The sequence below is a fragment of the Alexandromys fortis genome, unplaced genomic scaffold, assembly GCF_014885135.2.
Source record: "Alexandromys fortis isolate MF-2015 unplaced genomic scaffold, M_Fortis_MF-2015_v1.1 scaffold_10, whole genome shotgun sequence".
In the NCBI taxonomy this organism is placed as follows: domain Eukaryota; kingdom Metazoa; phylum Chordata; class Mammalia; order Rodentia; family Cricetidae; genus Alexandromys; species Alexandromys fortis.
Genome location: NW_026067895.1, coordinates 3,184,067 through 3,204,685, shown reverse-complemented (window position 1 = coordinate 3,204,685; position 20,619 = coordinate 3,184,067). Strand labels below are relative to the sequence as shown.

Here is a 20,619-nt window from a genome sequence, read left to right as displayed (position 1 = left end):
TATTTTGATTTTTCGAGACAAGGTTTCTCCGTAGCTTTTTGGTTCCTGTCCTGGAACTAGCTCTTGTAGACCAGGCTGGCCTCAAACTCACAGAGATCCGCCTGCCTCTGCCTCCTGAGTGCTGGGATTAAAGGCATGCGCCACCACCGCCCAGCGCCCACCCTAATCTTAACTTGACCAGTAAGGTCCCATTTAGAGGTTAGCACTTGCGCATGGCATTGAGGGTCATAATTCCATTCCCAACAGTCTCAAGCCATTCCTAATTGTTTTTCCTGGTTTGAGACAGACCTCTCTGCATAGACCAGGTGGCCTCAAACTCTCTTGAGTGCTAGGATTAAAGATGTCTGCTGTCACACCCTTCTGATTTCTGCTTTCTTTCTTTCTGTCTACTGCCCATCTCAACAGTTATCGTGAGACATTTAACAAAGGGACATGATCTAAGAAAGGTGTCCTTAGGCAGTTTCATAGTTGTGTACCCATAGAGTATACTTAGAAAGACTGAACTGTCTATGACTTCATACGCCCTGCCCACCATGGATGTGAGCCATCATTGCCCAAAACATCATTATGAAACATGTGACTTCTGGCCACCGAAGTGGGTGGTTACCTGGGTGCTACGGTGACCTAAGAGCCCTTCTCTATTCTCTGGTGGCTAATCTTCAGTGCCAACTAGAGGGATTTGGAATCATCACTGGAACTCACCTCTGGGTTCCTCTTTAAGGGTGTTTCCAGGAAGGTCTCACCGAGCAAAGAAGACCTGTCCTAACGTGGGCCCCACCATCCCACAGGTTAGGGCCTTCGACCAAATAAGAAGGAAAAAGTGAGCTGAGTACCAGCATTCATCGCCTTTGCTTGCCTGACTGCAAACAGTGGCTGGCTCCCTCCTACTCCCGTCTGCCCAATCATGATGGACCGCACCCTCAGACATCTCCTTACATGTAACTAAGGCCCGTTTCCACTCTCTAGATGCCTCCCCTGTACTATAAGATGGGCTTCTCTCTAAATGAGAACTTAGTGGCAGCTGTTTCCACATCTTAGACACTTTCCTGTGACCTGAGGAAGAGTCCATACTCCCTGTCAGCGTTACACAGAGGCTTCTCAGACCCGCCACTGATCTCTTCAGCACGCTCACGTCTGTCTCGGCTTCCTCAACCCTGACATGGGCTCTGCCCTCCAGTTCTCCCAAACCCTTTGTCATCTACTCTCACACCCTTGACATCCTTTTATTATAACCCTGCAGATCTGCAGAGTGGGGGATGTGGGGAACTAGGGCCTATTTCTTCTAGCAGAGTCTCCCTCAGCTGCCCGTCCCTCCACCTTCATTCAGCCCTTTGCCCATGGGACAGCCTTTCTTCCCTCTGTCTGTCTTCCTCCAGTTCATCTTTTAGTTCTCAATCTTGACATTCACAAGGGCTTCAGCCCATGGGTTTCTGTTACTACACCCCCTACTCAAGGGCACATGTATTCTAGTCCCTTCTTAGCCCCTCTTCGCCTACCCATCGTTCTGTTGGTTCTAAGAGCTGTTGTAAGATCCCTTTACCTGCTACATGCCCCCCGACTCTGAGCTCCACATTATACTAGGGATGAGTGACTGCAGCCATCCTAGCATGTGTTAGGACCCAAAGCATATTTGTGAGCCAGTAAGATGGCGCAGAGGGTCACAGCAGCTATTGCAGAAGCCAGACAGCCTTGAGTTCAATCCTTGGGACCCACATGATGTTGAAGGAATGGTCATATATGTATGCATATACATACAAAATAAGTGTAGTTTTAAAATATATAATTGTTGAGAACCTGGCTCCAAAATATACGTATGGAATGAAGGAGTCTGGGCACAGGACTTGGCACTGTGGCTAGTGAGGTAAATAAGATATATTTCCCAGCTGGGACAGATCATTAGTGTTCACTTCCTACTTGGTAACCTTCAGAAAACTACTGCAGCTATTATTGGTAACACAAGAAAAAAAAAAGCCCCTCTCTGGCCGATGAACCAGAGGCTTGAGAGAAGCAACAATGCTCATACAGTCACATGATGAGGGAACTGGCCCTTGACCCTCCATTCCTCCTGGAGGAATTCCTCTTAGTTCCAGAATTTCATCACAGTTTCTAAGATTTTGCTGTCACTGCTTTGGGGGCTTTCTGAAAAGGCTAATGCTCTTCTCCTCCTAACTTGCGGGTCTTTTCTCCGACTCTTGCCTTTCTTATTACCAACTGTGTGTCCCTTTATCCTGCCCCACAGGTCAATAGCTGCTTTTGGTTTATTTTGTAATTTCTCTATGATTGTCATGCAGATTTAAAGAAATAACAATAACACATGTTTTTGTTACTTCCTGTAACTGATTGACGCCTTTTAACAAGTCTCTAAAACCCTCAGCTGTCTGTTCGCCTTCAACATCGCCCCTCCCCATTCTCTCAATTATTTCTTTCCGGAATAAGCCATCTCTTGGGTCTCCTCACTTTCCTTGTTTCTTGGCCCTTCTTCCGGGGCTCTTTTGTCTCTGTGGGCTGAAACTTCTATCTTGCATTGTCTGGAAAGATAATTCTCTTTGTTCTCTTCCTGGTTTACTATATTGATTTTCCTACCGAGTTTGAGAGTCAGATAATTATGAGTCTCTCTGGTAGAAGATGTGGTTGGCTCTTTTCCAAACTGATAGGAAGCTTTAGATTGTGAGACTTTTTGTTTCTGTCAAACTATTAGATAGGTTGGTATGTTTATATTCAGGAACTGAAGTTTATATTCAGGAGATGAAGTCTCTACGGGTCCGACTCTGCTGTTGGTTGCTTCCTCCACCACTTTCTCATAGTAACTGTCTTCCCTCTGTGGCTGATGTTTTTAAACTATGGGGCTGGGGACATCTGTCAACAACAGTGCACTTGTCTCACGTGCATGAAGACCAGGCATCAGGGAAAACCTGAAAACGAAAACTGTGGCCATTTTCCTTGTAACTGTACAAGTGAGAAAGAATGTGTTAATGTGAGATTTGAGATTGTGTTTTTCTAGAGGAATTCACAGTTGCCTCTATCAGTTGCCTTGACGCATGATCTACCTGGAACCACTGTAAACTGGTTTTCTTGAGCATGAATTTGAGTGTAAATCTTCATGAAATCCAATTTAAGCTTCCAGAGTTTCAGAGGAAACTTTTTTTCCTTGTTTTTGTTTAACTTACCCAATGCCAAAGCCAAGGCCCAGACGAATTTTGCTGACTCCTCCTAGTTTTCATTCATCTTTAAGCTAATTTCGTGGTTCTCAGGTTCCTGAGCTCCGTGTTTTATCTGGAAACCCTAAGTATAATAAGAATGCCCTAAATTTTTCCATGAAGAGAGATAAAGGGTCAAGAAGATGGTTCGGTGGATGCAAGCGCTTGCAGTACAGGCATGGAGACCTGAGTTCAAATCCCAGAACCCACAGAAAATGGTCATGAGCATACCAGGAACTCTAGAACTTGAGGATGGTGGGAAGGGACAGGAGGACCTGGGACTTGTCGGTGACCAGCATAGCTCCAGTTTTAGTGAGAGCCTGTGACTCAGGGAATAGAGAGCAGAAAGAAAGAGCAGGACACCTCCAGTGTCTTCTGGGCTCCACTGCAGTGACTACACACGAGCATAGCCCCCACATCGCAGACATACAACACACATGTACACACGCACACACACGAGAGAGAGAGAGAGAGAGAGAGAGAGAGAGAGAGAGAGAGAGAGAAGAGAGATTGCAGGCCAACTAAGTGTGAGGAAAGAAGAGGAAGCACCACAATGATTTCTTTCAGGCCCTGAACAAAACATCTTGTCACACAAGATCAGTGATACATTTTCTGTCCTATCATTTGCCACATGGCAGTTTCTAGCTTTCCAGCCTTGGCTGTTACTGTTCTCTCCCGAGCAGCTTGCAAATCCCTTGAGAGTACAGACTACTGACCAAAGGGATGCTCCTTAGCTTATCACAACTGGTGTGGCTGGAATACATGACTTATTAGATATTTGTTCCTGTCCAAACCACAGCCTATGCCTCCTCTTTTCTCATCCATTTAAGGCTCAAGCCAAGACAGACACTCCACTGCTTCATCCTGCCCTCAACATCATGTCCTCAAATGTTAGTTCTTTGATGTCTCCCAAATCTGGATTTTCTTACTACAGTCTTAATTTACTCCTAATCATTTCTTCTGGCCCGTCATTCTCTAAAACATGTTTCTCACGTGCAGAACATGGAACGCTAGTTGGGTTTAGCTGAATGTAACAGCTGTGAGTGTTCCTTCAGATGCATGGGTCATTGCCTACACAGCACCCACAGATCCCTTTAGTTTTCTATCTGTATAAAGCTCCCCGTTAGTAGGTGATGAAACTCTTACGCTGGTTGGTATGACTCTATTTGAGCTAGTGGTGTATCTCAGAAGTAGTTTTTTTTCCCTGCCATGTATGAGATCATGGGTATAATGACCAGCAAGGTGGGAGGGGATGAGAATGACTCTATCTGCCTGATCCTGCTGTGAGCATGGCCTCATTGTCTGCCTCTCTTCTCTCCACTCTAGGGCTACTGGCTGATGCCGCCATCTTCTTTCCCTTTTCTCACCCCCTCCTGTCCTGCTTCTGTTTCCTCCTCCTCCTCCTCCTCCTCCTCCTCCTCCTCCTCCTCTTCCTCCTCCTCCTCCTCCTCCTCCTCCTCCTCCTCCTCCTCCTCCTCCTCCTCCTCCTCCTCCTTCCTCTTCTCATCTTTATCCTTATCCTTTTTGGCTAAGTCCAGGCTGGCCCTGAACTTCCAGCCCTTTTTATCCTCCTGCCTCAGCTTCTCAAACGTTGGGATTACAATCACATGCTATAGCTGGTTCCCACTGATGGTCTTTTATGTCTAATTGATGTTCCTTCAACAGGTCAGGCTTCCCTGGCCTCTGTCTGCTGAATTTCCTGTGGGTATGTCCTTGATAAGATCCCAGTCTCTCATCAAATGTTTGTTCTTGGGTGGCATTCTCTCTCACTAGCTCATTGCAGTGAGGTCTCCCTTCGCTTCCCTTGCCCTCTGCAGTCCGTATCTGAATGGCTAAATTTCCTTGTGAGTCTTCCTTTTTTATTAGAGCTAAGGTAATATCCTTACTACTGAACGTACAGGACAACAAAACCTGTCTTCACGAAGCTTGCATTAGAGTGTTGATGTCGCTTATTTGTTAAAAAAAAAAAAAGGATGATATTTCACTTGCCTTCTGATAATTACCTACTTTGGAAACAATTTGTCAAGCAGTGTGTTTTATTGTATAATTCAGAAGCAGATTAATAAGTAAACTACTTAAGACATTATCTGCTTTTAAAAGCTATGCCTTCCCCTAAAATGTGAGCTCCACAATAAACGAATCCCTTCATGAAAACAGTGCAGCAAGCAGCCTTGTAGGAGTCAGCATTCATCCCTTCTGCCTGTTAGGGCTCAGGAAGCACAGAGATCTACAAGGAGCTTGCCTGTTGTGGCTTCCATGACTGAAACTGGAGGACTCGGTCAAGTCTGGAGCCCGAGGAACACCGAGCCCTCTCTTAGCCAACATTTGTAGACAATACTTTTGATTATTTATTCAGGTCCCTTCTCCTGCTGCACCTCTCCGGGGGGCTGCGCCCCACTGTCAGCTGCATGGTTTGCGTTCTTGCCAATTCAAATATTTATTCATGGTCCTTGGACACCAGTGAGGACCAAGTGACGGAAAGCCCTCAACAGTCCCTCTAACCAAATAGTTTGTATTCCAGCTCCATTGCACCTTCCAGAAAAGCCAGCACTGGCAACACTGTCAGAAGATCTCTTTTATATTTGAATGACAATTGTTTGAAGCAATTCTAAGTACAAGGCCTATTTAAATTTATATGTTTCTTAGTGTTATCTGGGTCTTATAATTAGTTACACTCTTTAGGCATATAAATCTCTTAGCCAATCGGCTATCCTGGGCGGGCAGAAGAATGTCAGGGACTCTCCTGTAAATGTGACAGTGGTGCACAGTAACTGAAAACGTATCTGCTCAGGGAGACCAGATATGATGGGCAATTTGCTTCAGAGATATGCATAGAGAGATCTCTAAGCAACTGAAGTGTTGACTGCTTCTAGTGCTGCTTCTGCCCTCGGAGAGAGCCCAGGAACATCACAGTGGGGCATATGTAGGTGCTCAGGAAGGAGGGATGGAAACATGCTCGGCCCTAGCGACAGTCCAACCCTGTCTGTGAGTCTGAGGCAGAGCCACTAGTAACCCCCGTTTCCCAGTCCTCTGCTTCCTTCGCAAAGTCCTATCAGAAAGACAGTCTGTCTTAAAGTGAATTTTATCCAAAGAGTTTGCACAAATGTTTGGGTCAATTAGGAACCCGTCCCTGGAAGAGCACCAGGTCTTAGTGGTACAGAAATTCGAAAGTGCTGGGGGTCAAAATGGGAAAATGAGAAAGCAGACATGGGCAGGGAAGAAGCAGGAAATAAAGAACAAACCAAATGACAACTAGCTCAGGGCAGATCTGTGCGGACAGTTTCCAACACGTAGCAGAAGTGGGTTTGTTTGGGTTCGAGTGCATGAGTGTCTACTCCTGTGGGTGAACATGGGGCCCAGAGACCAACATCAGTGTGTCTTCCTTAATCATTTCTCCATGTTTGTGATTAAACTTTTGAGAACCATTACATTTATTTATTTGGTGCGTGTGCACACATATGTGTGCCCAGGCCTCGGCATTTTCTTTCTTCCCTGGTGTTTTGATTGTATTTGGGGATTGAGTTTGGGTTTGGGTTTTTAGACAAAGACTCCCTATTTTGTCAGGCTGGGCTCAAGGACTTTTATCTCAGCTTCTTAAGCACCTACAACAATACACACATACCTTGGCAACCTAGTATCTTTCTTTTCCCACTAATCTCTTCTGTTTTAATAAATTCCGTTGTGAGATTTGTTAAGGAAACATAGACCTTTTACACATATATTACACACCTAAAAATCAGATGGTGTTTTGACAAAGCTCTGTGTGTGTGTGTGCGTGTGTGTGTGTGTGTGTGTGCATGCATGTGTGTGTGTGTGTGTGTGTGTGTGTGTACTATATCCATGAACATGACTGAATGCTGTCTTTCACTGGGCTGTCAGGAAAACACCCCCATGTTAAATGCTCTTGAGGAAGAGGGTGCCAGTGCTGTCTGCTGACTCCAGTTACCTGCACGTTCACCTCTCTTTTGACAGATGAGCAGTCTGGTTGGTTTTCATAGCGATGTGAGCGCCATTTTCAGCTAGGAAATCTGTTCTGATGAAGCAGTGTATCAAGTAAGACTGCAGGGGGTGTGGTGAGGTGGGAATAGCACAATCTAATCTTATCATCCAAACCCTATCTTTTATAACTGTATTTCCCACTTCTCTTCTGACCTGAGGTGCTAGGTGAACAAGTTCATTAAAAAATAACTAGTCTATCCATAAAAGAGGAAGCACTGGAAGCCAAAGGCAGGCCTTTTACACACATGAAGATGAATGAGCCCATCAGAAAGCCATGGATAAATTTAAAACGCCAAACGTTAATACATGGGTTTTGTCATGGTTAAATGTGAGTTCAGGCGCTCAGGTGTAACGTTCCGTGAGATGGAGTCTAAGTCATGGGTCTCCACAGACAGGTGACTGCTCAATGCAATCCAGCAGACAACAGAAAAAAAACAAAGTGTAGGTTCACACTCTTATGCTATCTTCTTCAAATTTCCAACTCAGCACACTTTTAAAAATATCTGGAAATACTCAGGCAATAGTACATAATATATTATGACAATTAGTAATAAATAATTTATGCAACACAATTTATACTACCTTCTTTAATCCATCATCACAAAAGCGTAAAGGTTCCCAGTTGAGATTCCCATTGTTGATGGAGCTTGTCTGACTAGAGCTAAATGTCCAGGAAAGATAAACGAAATTCACTTTGGTCTACTACTTGCCTAAGTGGGAGAGTTCCTGGCCAAGTTGGTCACAGGATCCTGAAGCTGAGTCATAAGACCACTGAAGCCTCGGTGATTGGACCAGAGAAAATGACAGAGACACTAAGATCAGCTGGGAGAAGCAGGCACTGGGCAATGCTAAATTACAAGAGAATAGGTGATGTTTTATAGAACACTTGCAGGTCTGGCCTAAGAGAGTCACAGTGAAAGTCACTTACCAAATGACTAACACCTGAAGGAATTGGAGACCCACCATTCACCTAAGGACACGGGCTTAGTGTGCCCCTTAGTCCTCTCCTGGGCAGCACTAGTAAGCCTCACAGTAAGGAGAGACACAAGCCAGGTTGCAGTGAGGATGGAAGACTAAGGTCTGGCTATCAGGGGGAAATCAACCAAAGGAAGGGTAAGAGCATCCTGACATAAGCTTCCCCCATGATCCTGCAGAGTCAGTTCTACGTAGGCAAATAGCTAATCCATGGCTCATTCACACACATATATTCTATAATAAAAGATGGTCCTTAAGATACTGAGTTTCCTGTTCCGCTTAGATGAGAAGTTGCCATGCAAGAAAAAAAATTGAAAAAGCAAATTATGGTATTTTAACTTATATGCTTCCTTAGTTATAGAACCTAAAGTTTACACAAGTTGTAAAAGTAAGATGACATTCCTTGGACGGTTTGAAATGGCTAGAGTTACACCTCAGTTTAAATGATCCCTCTTTCTAATGCAGCCTACAGGTAATAAGTTTTTAAGTCCCCCATGGCCCTGGTTGACTCACATTCAATGAGAAAGGCTGTGGGTATTGCTAAGAACAAAGCATCCCCTGCAGAGAGCATCACTGACCACTGGGCCATTGAGAACATTTGCCAATGTTTCCTTGGAGTCAGGCATTTGTGATGAGGTCCAGTAACGATAATTCCCTAAAAGTACAGTCAGAACATGGCCCAAAGAATGGTGCAGAGAGCTCTCAAGGTAGAGTGGACACTACGTTCCTGCCTACCTGCCCTCATGAAAAGAAGACAACCTGCATCTTCTCTGGAAAGTAAAACCGGGTCCTATCCTCAACAGGCTCGGCTTGTAGCTTCTCCTTCATAGTCTGTGAGCAACTACAAGCCACCATTTCTGAAAGCTTTGTCCCCAAATGTCTGAAGCTCTCTCTGAATTCTGAGTGTTCAAATTATGCCCTCAACCCAAAAATTTGACAAGATCAAACAACCAGAGCTGGTTAAATGTCTGACTTTAGGTAGCTTCTTCCAAGACAGTTAGAATTCTAGCTTGTTTCTACATCTCTTGCCCCTTCCAACTCCCAGACAACAGTCGCCAGAAGCCACTATTGAAGTCACCTTCAGGGTCACCTTCCAAGTTCAAGATTGTTACCCTCTTCCTTAATCCAACAACAGCTGCTTCTCAGTGGTCAAGTTAAATCCATGACCAACTTGTAGATCTTCTGGGGGTGGAAAAAACTTAAAATAATTCTCATTTTTAGAACAACTGGTATTAATAATAATAATAATAATAACTGGCATACATCCGTAAGCTATTAGGAGCCTCAGTTCCCAGCCTTGCATTATTCATGTGCTCAAACTGTCATAAAGGTAGCAAATTCTCTGTGCAACCAGGCTGGAAAAGTCCCTGCCCTCAAATACATTGGTATGCACACTTCTGAGGCTTGGTTCTACTTAACATTTTCATGAGCGACCTGCTTTAAAGGAACAGAGAGCAAGCTCATTAAGTTCCTAGATGGAAGAGATGACCAGAACATTAGTGAACAGAATTAGAATTCCCCCCAGCCCTTGCTAAATTAGCCAAACTGTCAGAATCAAGTATGTTCACTGGGACAGGCAGGGAAAATCAAGCTGCCCAGAGGCAAGCTGAATAGAAGCAAGGTAGTGGGAAGATGGACGGAAAGGAATGTGAATGCAGAAATAGACTTCCTAGTGGGAACTGAACTAGCCTCCGTGCCCACCAGGGACGCTGCACCTCTAAAAATATATCCCAGTCCCCATTCTATACAGGATGGAAGTAGAAAGCATCCCCATAGGGTTTTCAAGAAGGGCCGGGAGTCTTTCTTTCTCACCAGCATTTAGCGTTGGGTGCCTGGGTCTACTTCATTAGCCTGGCTTTAGGCTCATTTTATCGCCCTATTTTACTTTACCTTACTACAAACTACATTGATTCAGACATTAAAAGCATTCATTGGCAGAACGCATCATCACAGCCTCCTGAAGAACTGCCTCTTCCTCCTTGACTATTTTGACTTCTTGTTGTTGTTGTTTGAGACAGGGTCTCACTATGTAGCTCTGGCTGGCCTGGAACTCTCTATGTAGAAGCTAGCCTAGAACTCACAGAGATCTTCCTGTCTCTGCTTCTGAGTGATGGAATTAAAGGCAGGTACCGCCGTGTCTGACTACTTTGGCTCTTGTTCGACACTTCCAACTAAACTTCTACTATAAGAAACTTAATAAATGGTTCCTAAACATGTATGGTTCTAACCCAAAAAAGAAAAAACTAAATGGAGTCTCAAGCTGCTAATATTTATTTATTTATTTATTTATTTATTTATTTAAGATTTCTGTCTCTTCCCCGCCACCGCCTCCCATTTCCCTCCCTCTCCCCAGTCCCCCTCCCTCGAAAGACCAAAGAGCAATCAAGGTTCCCTGCCCTGTGGGAAGTCCACACCTCCATCCAGGTCTAGTAAGGTGAGCATCCAAACTGCCTAGGCTCCCACAAAGCCAGTACATGCAGTAGGATCAAAAACCCATTGCCATTGTTCTTGAGTTCTCAGTAGTCCTCATTGTCCACTATGTTCAGAGAGACCGGTTTTATCCCAGGCTTTTTCAGACCCGGGCCAGCTGGCCTTGGTGAATTCCCAATAGAACATCCCCATTGTCTCAGTGTGTGGATGTACCCCTTGCAGTCCTGAGTTCCTTGCTCGTGCTCTCTCTCCTTCTGCACCTGATTTGGATCTTGAGATTTCTGTCCGGTGCTCCAATGTGGGTCTCTGTCTCTGTCTTCTTTCATCGCCTGATGAAGGTTAATATTCAAGAGGATGCCTATATGTTTTTCGTTGGGTTCTCCTTCTTATTTAGCTTCTCTAGGATCACTAATTATAGGCTCAATGTCCTTTATTTATGGCTAGAAACCAAATATGAGTGAGTACATCCCATGTTCCTCTTTTTGGGTCTGGCTTACCTCACTCAGGATAGTGTTTTCTATTTCTGTCCATTTGCATGCAAAATTCAAGAAGTCTTTGTTTTTTTTTTTACTGCTGAGTAGTACTCTAAATTTTATAGACAGAATTTACAAAGTTTTCCTGCTAAGGAGCAAAGAGCCCAAATTTGGGTCTGTGCTACAGCTACCCACTGCTGATACTGTACAAGTGTTCCAGTACAACATTCATGGACAAAGTAGGTCTGGATCTTGATTGGGCCAGAGTTTCCAACTAGGTTCAGTTCTGGAATCTTCAGCACTCAGAGTCTTCTTAGTTATCTTATTTAACCTGTTCATTTCATACCTGTAAGAACCAGGACCCAGAATATAAGATGATTTTTGTGCAAGTTCACAAGACACTTAAGCCTGTATTAAAACCTTCTCACTAAGTCTGGTGGTGGTGTTGCACGCCTTTAATTCCAGCACCCAGGAGGCAGAGACAAGCAGATCTCTGTGAGTTTGAGGCCAGCCTGGTCTACATAGTGAGTTTCAGAACAGCCAGAGCTACATGTGAGACCCTGTCTAGAAAAAATAAATAAAACTGAAACCTTCAAACTAGAAAAGGTTATCCCAACTCCAGAGCCAATGCTCTTTTCTCTAACCATCATCAGTCTCTTTCTAGAAAGTTCTGAGAATCCCTGGTTATCTCTGAGGTAGCAGAACTTCTTCAAGAAATAATGTCTGCTACCATGTCTTAGTACAATATGTAATGCATAGTTCATGTGGCATCCCTGACTAGGCAGAGTCAAGACAAGCCTGTAATAAAGACTTGGGATGGGGATGTCTCTATCCTGTGAATGTCAGGTTTCCAGATAAGCAGAGGGGAGCCTTGAACAGTTTAGAAAGGGTAGTTTTTCACCGAGTTCAAAGGTCATAGTTGCTTAGTTTAACCAAAGTTAAAGTTGCATTAAAATCTTCACAAACCAAAAGGAATTATGCAGGGAGAAGTTGTTCTTCATCTCCTGTGCAAATGGAAGGAGCGAGACTGGGTTGTGGATTGACTAGCAGGACAAACTGCCCGAGGTCCTTGCTGAAGGAACTTGAGGTCAGCAAAGGCAATAAAATCCCCTTGGAAACCAGATCTGAGAGGGACATCTTCTGGGCATCTCTGGATACAGACCAAAGGTGGTAACTCTTAAGGGAAGCTGTGCCTCGGAATCCTGTTCTGAGCCAAGAGGAACACACTGAGTCATTACAACTAATGAGAACCAAATAGCATCCTTCAGAGTGCTATGAAGCGAAACACACTAAATGGGTGCTCAGATTGGGGATAATGTTTGTTCAGATTCCAAAGGAGTCTCCCCAGTGACAATCCCTCCTGCTGGTGATCATCTGTTGAAATGGATAAGTACTCGGTGTCTTGGGGGCAGAAGCTGGTAGTGAATTTCAAATGTGCGTGTGACATGCCTGTGCCTACCCTCAACAGAGGCTGAGAGGATGCTGGACTTTGTGTCCTCAGTGCTGAGAACCAAGCCCATAGTCTGTCCTATGCAAGAACTCTAACTCTAAGCTAAGCTCCCAACCATGAAGCCCAGAGGTTCTTAATGAGAATGGTGGTTGATCAGGAATTTGAGGACCCGGTAGCTTACGCCTATGCTTTGTTGAAAGTTGGGGCCAAGGTTTTTTGTTTTGTTTTGTTTTGTTTGTTTTATGTCTTTTATGAGAAGTCTCATTTTTTACTACCTTTGGTAAAGATAAATTGCAATGTGCTTTATGTAACTAATTAAAATGGTGCAATCTGTTCAGATATCATTTCTGGGCAGTACATTTCACAAAAAGATATCCTCGAAGATTAGCTGCCTCCAACCGTAACTTTTCCAAAGTCCATTTTTCCAAATACCAAACTCCCTGCGATCATAATTTCTCATTATTGTGATTTCTTTCCCCAGATGATCCAGGAGCCTGTACCTCGTGCGCTGCAGGATACTACATGTAAGTCCAACCCTCTTTGTTTCTGCAGTTTAAGCATTACTGACTTAATCCTACCTCCAGTGGTTGAAGCACAGCGTCCCTGCAGCCTGAAGCAACTGTGGGCTATTAATGGCTGAGTTTTGGATTTAGTGGTAAGAGTCCAGATGTTTTCTTGCCTTGAAAGGAAGCCTTCCCTTTCTTGATCCTGGAAGTCATCCATCTTGACACTGGTGTCTAGGAATCTTGCCATGGTTCACCAACATTCAGACCTTGCTTGTTAAGGCTTTAAGAATATATTTGCCTTCAAGAAAGCTGCTTCTCAATGCCCGCATGGGGACTTTGTCCCTAACTAGAATCAGATGCTCCAAGGGAAGTCAGGTGAGACACTCACCTTTTAATCGCCCGCTAGGTGATGAGAGACATGGACCACTAGCTAAAATGAAATGCAGATAAACATCAGACTAATATTCCCCACTACAAATCTATAAAAGCCAAGTCCGTGACTTTCGACATCACCTCCTGTCCTAGCTGCTTTCCCATCCCGTCTGTATCACTGTGCAAGAAGAAAACCAAGACAAACAGGAAAATGAAAGGGAAGGTCAGGCCAGAGCAATACAGAGGCTGCATGGGCTCGGCTCGACCACCCACGACTCTCGCATCCACTTTCCTTCATCTTCCACCACGCTTGTGAGAAAATTGAGATCTCTTCTATGTCCAGGAAAGAAAGAAGGGATAAAGGGAGGCTCCGGTGCCCCTCTCCCTCTGCACCACGAACTAGTGGCAGACCTATCTCTCTGCTTTGGCGGGTCACCACCTCCTATAGCTGGCAGATTCTAGGATCTCAGAGCAGGCTAAGAGGCGAAAAGTTGGTGAAAGCTGTGAGAAACGGGAGGGAAGCCACAGCGTGCCAAAAGGATAGGCCAGCGTGAGTGCCCTGTGGACCCGTCCACTGAAACGCTCGGAGAGAAACCCTTCAGATTTCACAACTGTTATCAGATATTGGAATGGTTACATATAACTAAGATGACTTGGGTTGGGGCCATGTCTCAAACTAGAACCTATATTCATATTTACCTGAGGTGTATGACCTGACATTCGTCATTTTATAGGATAATTAAAAAATATTTTTGTGCATGAAACAAAAATTTGCACCATCGTGTCAGTTCTCAGAAAGTTCTTAATTTGCAAACATTTTGAGTTTTGGGTGGGGGTGAGGATTAGAGGTGTTATTTTATTTCATGTGTATGAGTGTTCGGCTTGTACTCATACATATATGTGTGCCTATGTGTATTTGTGCACACATGAAGAAATAGGCACAGGATCCCTTGGAACTGGAGGAATAAACAGCTGTGAACTGCCACATGGCTGCAGGTCCTCTGGAAGGGCATCCATTATCTCTAGGGCTGAGCCGCCTCCCCAGTCCCTGTACTTAGTCTTCTGCTTGTCATCTGGCGTCTCTGGAATGGCTGGTCAGTTTCTATTATCACTCTCTCATCAGATTATTCCTAATTCATTCATGCAGTTTCTTCATTTCCGAGAGAAGGAGGCTAAGGGTGCAACTTAGGGGGAGGTCACTTGCCTCACTATGCAAGGCCCTAAGTTTGACCCGCAGGACTACAAAAGAGCACATTAAAAAAAATCTGCTTCCTCTCCTGTCCCATGACATGTGACAGTCCCCAGATCATCAATGAGCGTGTTTCATAAAACCCCCTGAGAAAGAAATGAGCTGGAATAGCGTATCCTATCATGAGAAGACACAGACACAGTGTGAGATGACTGTTTCAAAAAACACACATTCACAACATTTCAGACTACTTAGCACCATTCAGTAGCTGATGGAGTGCTGTACGATATAAGCTGTTAAGAGGGGATGCAAACATCCCCCCAATGGTGTACTGAAACTTTGAAATTCACCCAAGGGCAAGAGTCAGCCTCACTGCACTGTATCACCCAGTGAGTTACAATAGCTTGCTGTACAATGAGCACGGTGGATCATCCATGCAAGAGTCCAGATGTGTATATGTGTAGGCACGTGTTTCCATGTGCTGCTGTCAGGGCACTTCCCAGTTGTTAAACGATCTGGCCACAGACATTCTGGTGAGCTGCTTGAAATCAACACTGGGCCATTTCTGACTTCCGAAGAGAACAGCAAAAGCTATCTATTCCAACAAACTTTGCGTGGTCCTACCATCAAGGAGATGTTGGATACTGGAGGCTAGAACATTGTTTCCTCTATGTAGACATTAAAAATAAGTAATGGCTTCCCGGTGGGATTTGTGTACAGATTTGAATGAACTGATACTTAACAACTAGCCCTAAATAAATCAGTCTCGGTGACCCTCTCCTCCCCAACCTCCCCAACCTCCTCCCAGCTCTCCTGATAAAGGGACCCTCAGAGCTCCAGAGGAGGTGGCGAATGGCTTGGTTTGATTGGGCAGGACAGGCCAAGCACAGGTCTCTGCCCTTGACAACCAATCGCCTGTTCACCACACTACAGAGGGAATCAGATCGTGGTGATTATTAGCACAACACCAGTCCGTCTCATGGAAACATGGCGTCATCTTCTCTAGGTTTGAGCGGCGTTGTTATAAAGTCTGTCCTGAAAAGACCTTCAGTGCCGAATGGGAGTGCAGAGCCTGTGGCCCCAACTGCGGCAACTGTGACCAGCATGAGTGCCATTGGTGTGAGGAGGGCTTCTTTCTCTCGGGTAAGCTGGACAATGGTGGCCCCCTGGGGACCCAGCAGGCCATCACTGCAACACAAGTTCTCCTGTGATGGATTTCAGGGTCTCTGTGTGCTGGCCCCTAGGGTCCACGGAGGAACTGTAATGTTTGAAAATGAACACCAGCCTGAACCAGTTCTGCCTGCAGTTCATATTGAAGTGTAGTTCATATTTCACTAATTAATCGCAACGATCTCCAAGTTGATGTTGAGTAGGAAAAGCAGGAAACGATATGGGGAGGAGACTCGAAAACCAATGTTTTAGAACTGAAGTCACCTCGGCTATTCTATTCAGAGTCATGGCCATTTGCTTGAAGCAAAACCCTTATGTTTTTGAAAAAAGTCATGTTACAGACTCATGTACACTATATAATTGAACAAGCTCCATTGTCTTGGGTTTTGGTGAACTCATTGATGTTGTTGGAAATAGTTGGGGAAGACTTTTACGGAGTCTTCCAACCAGGAACTGGACAACCCAGTGAGCTTCAGGACTAAGTGTGGAGAATACTACAGACAGCACTCAATGAGTAGGCAGTTCACGTTCTCTCCCTCTCTGCCCCATCCTTCTGTGTGTACACAGTTGTGCACGAACATGTGTGCGGCATGTTTGTGGAAGTCAGAGGACAACCTTGGCTTGCCTCCATCTTTCATTTGAGACAGGTACTCTCATTGGCCTGGAACTTTGCCATGTAGGCTAGATTAACTGGCCAATGAACTTCTAAGGGTCTACCTGTCTCCGCCTCTCCCCCATCTCTCCATCACTAGGATTACAGGGGGTCCCACCATACCCAGGGTACCCAACTTAAAGGTAAGTTTTAGGGATCCAAACTCAGGCCCTCGTGCTTGCAAGACAACCACGTTACGGCCTGAGCCATCTCTCAGCAGCTCCTCCCTCCTCTCTATTTCTGAGACAAGGTCTATATATGCAATCCTGGCTGTCCTGGTATTTGCTAGGTAGACCAGGCTGGCCTCAACCTCCCAGAAACCCTCCTGCCTCTGCCCCCCAAGCGATAGGATTAAAGGCGTGCGCCTCAAGAGTTCTCTTCATAGGCTCATTTTATGTGTAGTTTATTAAGGCTCGGAGGTGTTAAATCTTCATTCAAAGTTCCTTGCCCTTAACTGAGGGCAAATTCATATTTAAATTAAAAAGAGAAAAAGAGTATTACATTTATTAGAACATAGTCTTTGACTGAGATAACCTAAAGCCATCTTGATTTGCACACATGCAAAAAAAAAAAAGTCCTGAAAATCCTTCAATAGCACCAGAAGCCCAGCTGACCAGAGACCCTTCTTCATGCCCCTCCCCCATCTTCCAAAGGTGGCAGCTGTGTGCAGGATTGTGGCCCTGGCTTCTATGGAGACCAAGAGTTGGGAGAATGTCAGCCCTGCCACTGGGCCTGTGAGACTTGTACCGGCTTGGGCTACAACCAATGCAGCAGCTGTCAAGAAGGATTGCAGCTGTGGCACGGGGCGTGTGTCTGGCGCACAGGGCCCCAAGAGGGGGAAGGCAATTTCCGGAACGGTACGTACCTGGCAGAAGGAGGCCCAGGGCATTCTCTGCTTCCTCCCTCTTCAGCACTGTTTCTGAGAAAAGGGTTTTGAGGGAGAATCACGATTGCTCCAAGACCCCCAAGTCTCAGGGTGTTCGTGGATGTTTCTTTTCCACACCTGCTCTCAAATAATCACTCAGAGGTTTAATATTAATTACGAATGCTTGGCTGATAGCTCAGGTTTATTACTGGCTAACTCTTACACTTAAATTAACTCCTTTTTATCTATACTTTGCCACATGGCTTAGTTCCTTTTCTCAGTCTGGAGTGCCCATCTTGCTCTGTGATTCTCTGACTCCACACTTTTCATCCTTGTATCTTGTTTGATTTTCCCACCTAGCTTTATCCTGCCTTGGTGATGGGCCAATCACCGTCTTTATTGACCAATGAAAGAAATACAAATTCACAGTGTGCAGAAGGGCTATTTTACAGAATCCGGGAGTTTGTGGGACACAAAGGTAGGTAGCTGAAGTAGGCATGTGGCCAGCAAGAGCAAAGCAGAGGGCAAGATGTGACTGATCTAGAGATAAGAGACCCAGGACCATGGGCAGTGGCCTACCTCCCATCTTCTCAAAGGCTTCACAACAGTTTCTATCATGTGATGTATCTCTACAATAAAGGAAACCTTCAACCCCAGGGCAGTCTTTTCAGTGACCCTGACACCTGGAGCTGATGCTAAGCAGGTCAGCTTGCTGGAGAGCTGTCAGGGGTGGAGGCACATAACTCAGGGGTCTAGTACTTGCCTACTGTGCATGGGGTCCTGGGTCTGATCCTCAGCATGGCTGGGTGGGGAGGGGCGCTGCACTCTGCAGGTGCATATGGGAAAGGTTTGGTCTTCAAGAAGGCGTGAGGGACTGATATTTATCCCTCTCTGCATTTTTAGACTTGGCCTCCTCACCTCTGCAACCCCACTATGGGCTTCCTTGGAGGCAATTATAATCTTTCTACAACATCCCCATGTTGGAGAAGGCTAAAATCCCAAGTCCTTTTTATGGGGTTGGGCAGTCTGACTCACATTCAGCTATACTATGAAAAATAAAGGTATTTCCAAATTTCTGGAGAAGAGCCCACTCCGTACAGTGACAGTGGTAGCCGTAGGAGGCCACACAGGACAAGGAGGAAGGTCCCTCCTGGGTTCAGGGGACAGGTGTCATAGCTGCTGTCCACTGTGACACTTCTGCTCATCTGATTCTCCTAAGACAACATCCAAAGGCCAGAGCACCCTAGGCTGTTTCCGACACAGGGCTAAGAAGAAAGTTACTCAATCCAGATTGGGATATCTTCTGTGAATTATAGCTGAACCCAAATGCTGAAAACGAGTTGGTCTGGCATTCGGGCTTTAAGAGGTAGAAGAAGCCAAGAAGGAAACAGTCTGGCGCTGCGCTTCTTGCCCTGAACATCTGTATTTTATCTGGAGTCCAGATGATGAAAAGGTGCAGGGAGCCAAGAGAGTCAGAGCCGACTCGATTCCCCCAATGATTACATGTCTCTTCAACTGGACTACGCATTTTGCAAGCAAAAATCAGACTCTGATTGTTCCCCTTTGTGGGAGCACCACACCCAGGCTTCCTTCTCCCTCCAGCCCCCTGTGATCACAATGTGATGTTTTTGCAATGAGAAAGGTTTTATTTTCTTTGGGGGCCTCCCACCAATAAGGGAGTCTGGGAGCAGATGAGAATGTTTCTTGCGGCTGGACAAAAGCAACGAAGTCCATGACCTAGCCGCACTTTCCATTTCTGTGATCTATGAAATCAGACTGCAAAGCATTAACAGAGAATTGTTGGGGAGCGTCTTCTCGCTAAGCAAGGTGAAGCCGCGGCGGCGCACCCTCCCTGTACAGCTGCAGCACCGAGTGCGTAGTGAATGGGGAACGCATCCCACTAACCTTGGGGAGGCTTGGCACCAGTGCCTACATCTCTCCTGCCTTCTTCCCCTAAAAACAAGGTCAGGAGTGTAATAAGAGAGTGGAGCGTTCCAGAGAGCAAGCACTAATTAGCCACACCTCTCAGATGATGAGGAACAGATGTCAGTCATCCTAGGTCAACCTCGAGGAAGCCTGGAACAAGTCACAGGGTGTTGACGAGAGAATGGAGCGGCCTAGGTGTTACCAGCCGGGTTTTCAGCCTTGTCGTTGGGACTTAAAAAAAAAAAAAAAAAAAAAAACAGACTCAGACGCAGGTAGAATGCTAGGACAGCCTGAGCTTCAGCTCGCTCCTTCCAACAGAAACAGCACCGTGTTGGGATCCGAAGGTCATACTCAGATAGTGCTTCAGAGGTCTCTGTGTGCTTGGGGAAGTGACCTTGAGACTGAATGACACTGTGGTCACTCTTTTCTTAGCTCTGTGGCTAATCAGAAGGACAATAACAAGAGTGAGGAAGAGCCACCACCATTCTTTGTCAACTCTCCCCAGAATGACTTCCCCTCTCCCCAGAGTCCAAGGGTGGCAAACTCACCAAGGCCTGCCAGGCAAGTCCTGCAGCCAAGATCCTTGAGTTTCAAGGATGGCAAGCTTTACTGTGTTTTCCAGCCACTAAAAAAGTCCCAGGAAGGCCCTGGGTCCCACTCACTAACACTGTGACGATGTCCTGGGCCAGTGTTCCTAAATGACAGGGATCCTTCTGAATAGGTGACGGCATGTCACCATGTCCAGGGGCAGTGAGACATCAGCGTCCAGAGACAGAGCTTTACCAGACCTGAGGACGGGAACAGTTTCCCAGTCGCTGTTAAAGCATTTTTCCCCTCCAGTGTCTCAGAAAGTTCCAGCAAACATGCCTGAGAGTGCCCCGGCCCACCTATTTCCCTCATTGATTAGAACCAGGTCATAGCAGGCTCTAATTAGAGATTGCTAGCAAGGACTAATCCACAAAGCGCGGCTTGGTGAGCAAACGTTTTATCTTTGACCACATCCTAGCCACTCACCACTAGCTGTCCTTTTGATCTTCATTCCTAAGCTCTGGGAAATACTGGAGTCTGGGACTTTGTGGGAGGAAAGTCAACCTCTTCATGGAGAGATAAATACTGTGTGATAGTAACTGTGGGTAACTTTGAAGATGCCACAAATTCCTAGAAGGGATTCGTCCATCTCTGTGTGTGCTTGCCTCGTCTAGGAAGGATGGTGGCATTTTTAGCGACTTAACCAATAGGAAAGCTGAATGTAAAGAGCACACACCCTCTGGGATAATCAAACCTTTGGCCCAGTGCCACAAGGGACGGTTGTACTGGCTTGTGCTGGCTGTTATGCATCCAGGAACTGTGTGTTGCCAGGCCATTGACCGCCTAAAATTAGCTATGGCAGACATGTTTCCATCACCGAAATTGGC

General features: G+C 45.5%; 1 protein-coding gene across 3 annotated transcripts in view; it reads left to right on the top strand.

Annotated features, from left to right (window-relative positions):
• Positions 1 to 20,619, top strand: part of Pcsk5 (proprotein convertase subtilisin/kexin type 5) — a 411,377-nt gene that overhangs the window by 353,545 nt on the left and 37,213 nt on the right. For all 3 annotated transcript variants that reach the window (XR_007594733.1, XR_007594738.1, XM_050158819.1), the window contains exons 25-27: positions 13,006 to 13,048; positions 15,598 to 15,734; positions 17,067 to 17,270. Coding sequence is in view for 1 of the 3 variants with exons in the window: in XM_050158819.1 (XP_050014776.1) it covers positions 13,006 to 13,048; positions 15,598 to 15,734; positions 17,067 to 17,270 (384 nt within the window). In the remaining 2 variants the exon portion in view is untranslated. The remainder of the gene's footprint in view (positions 1 to 13,005; positions 13,049 to 15,597; positions 15,735 to 17,066; positions 17,271 to 20,619) is intronic.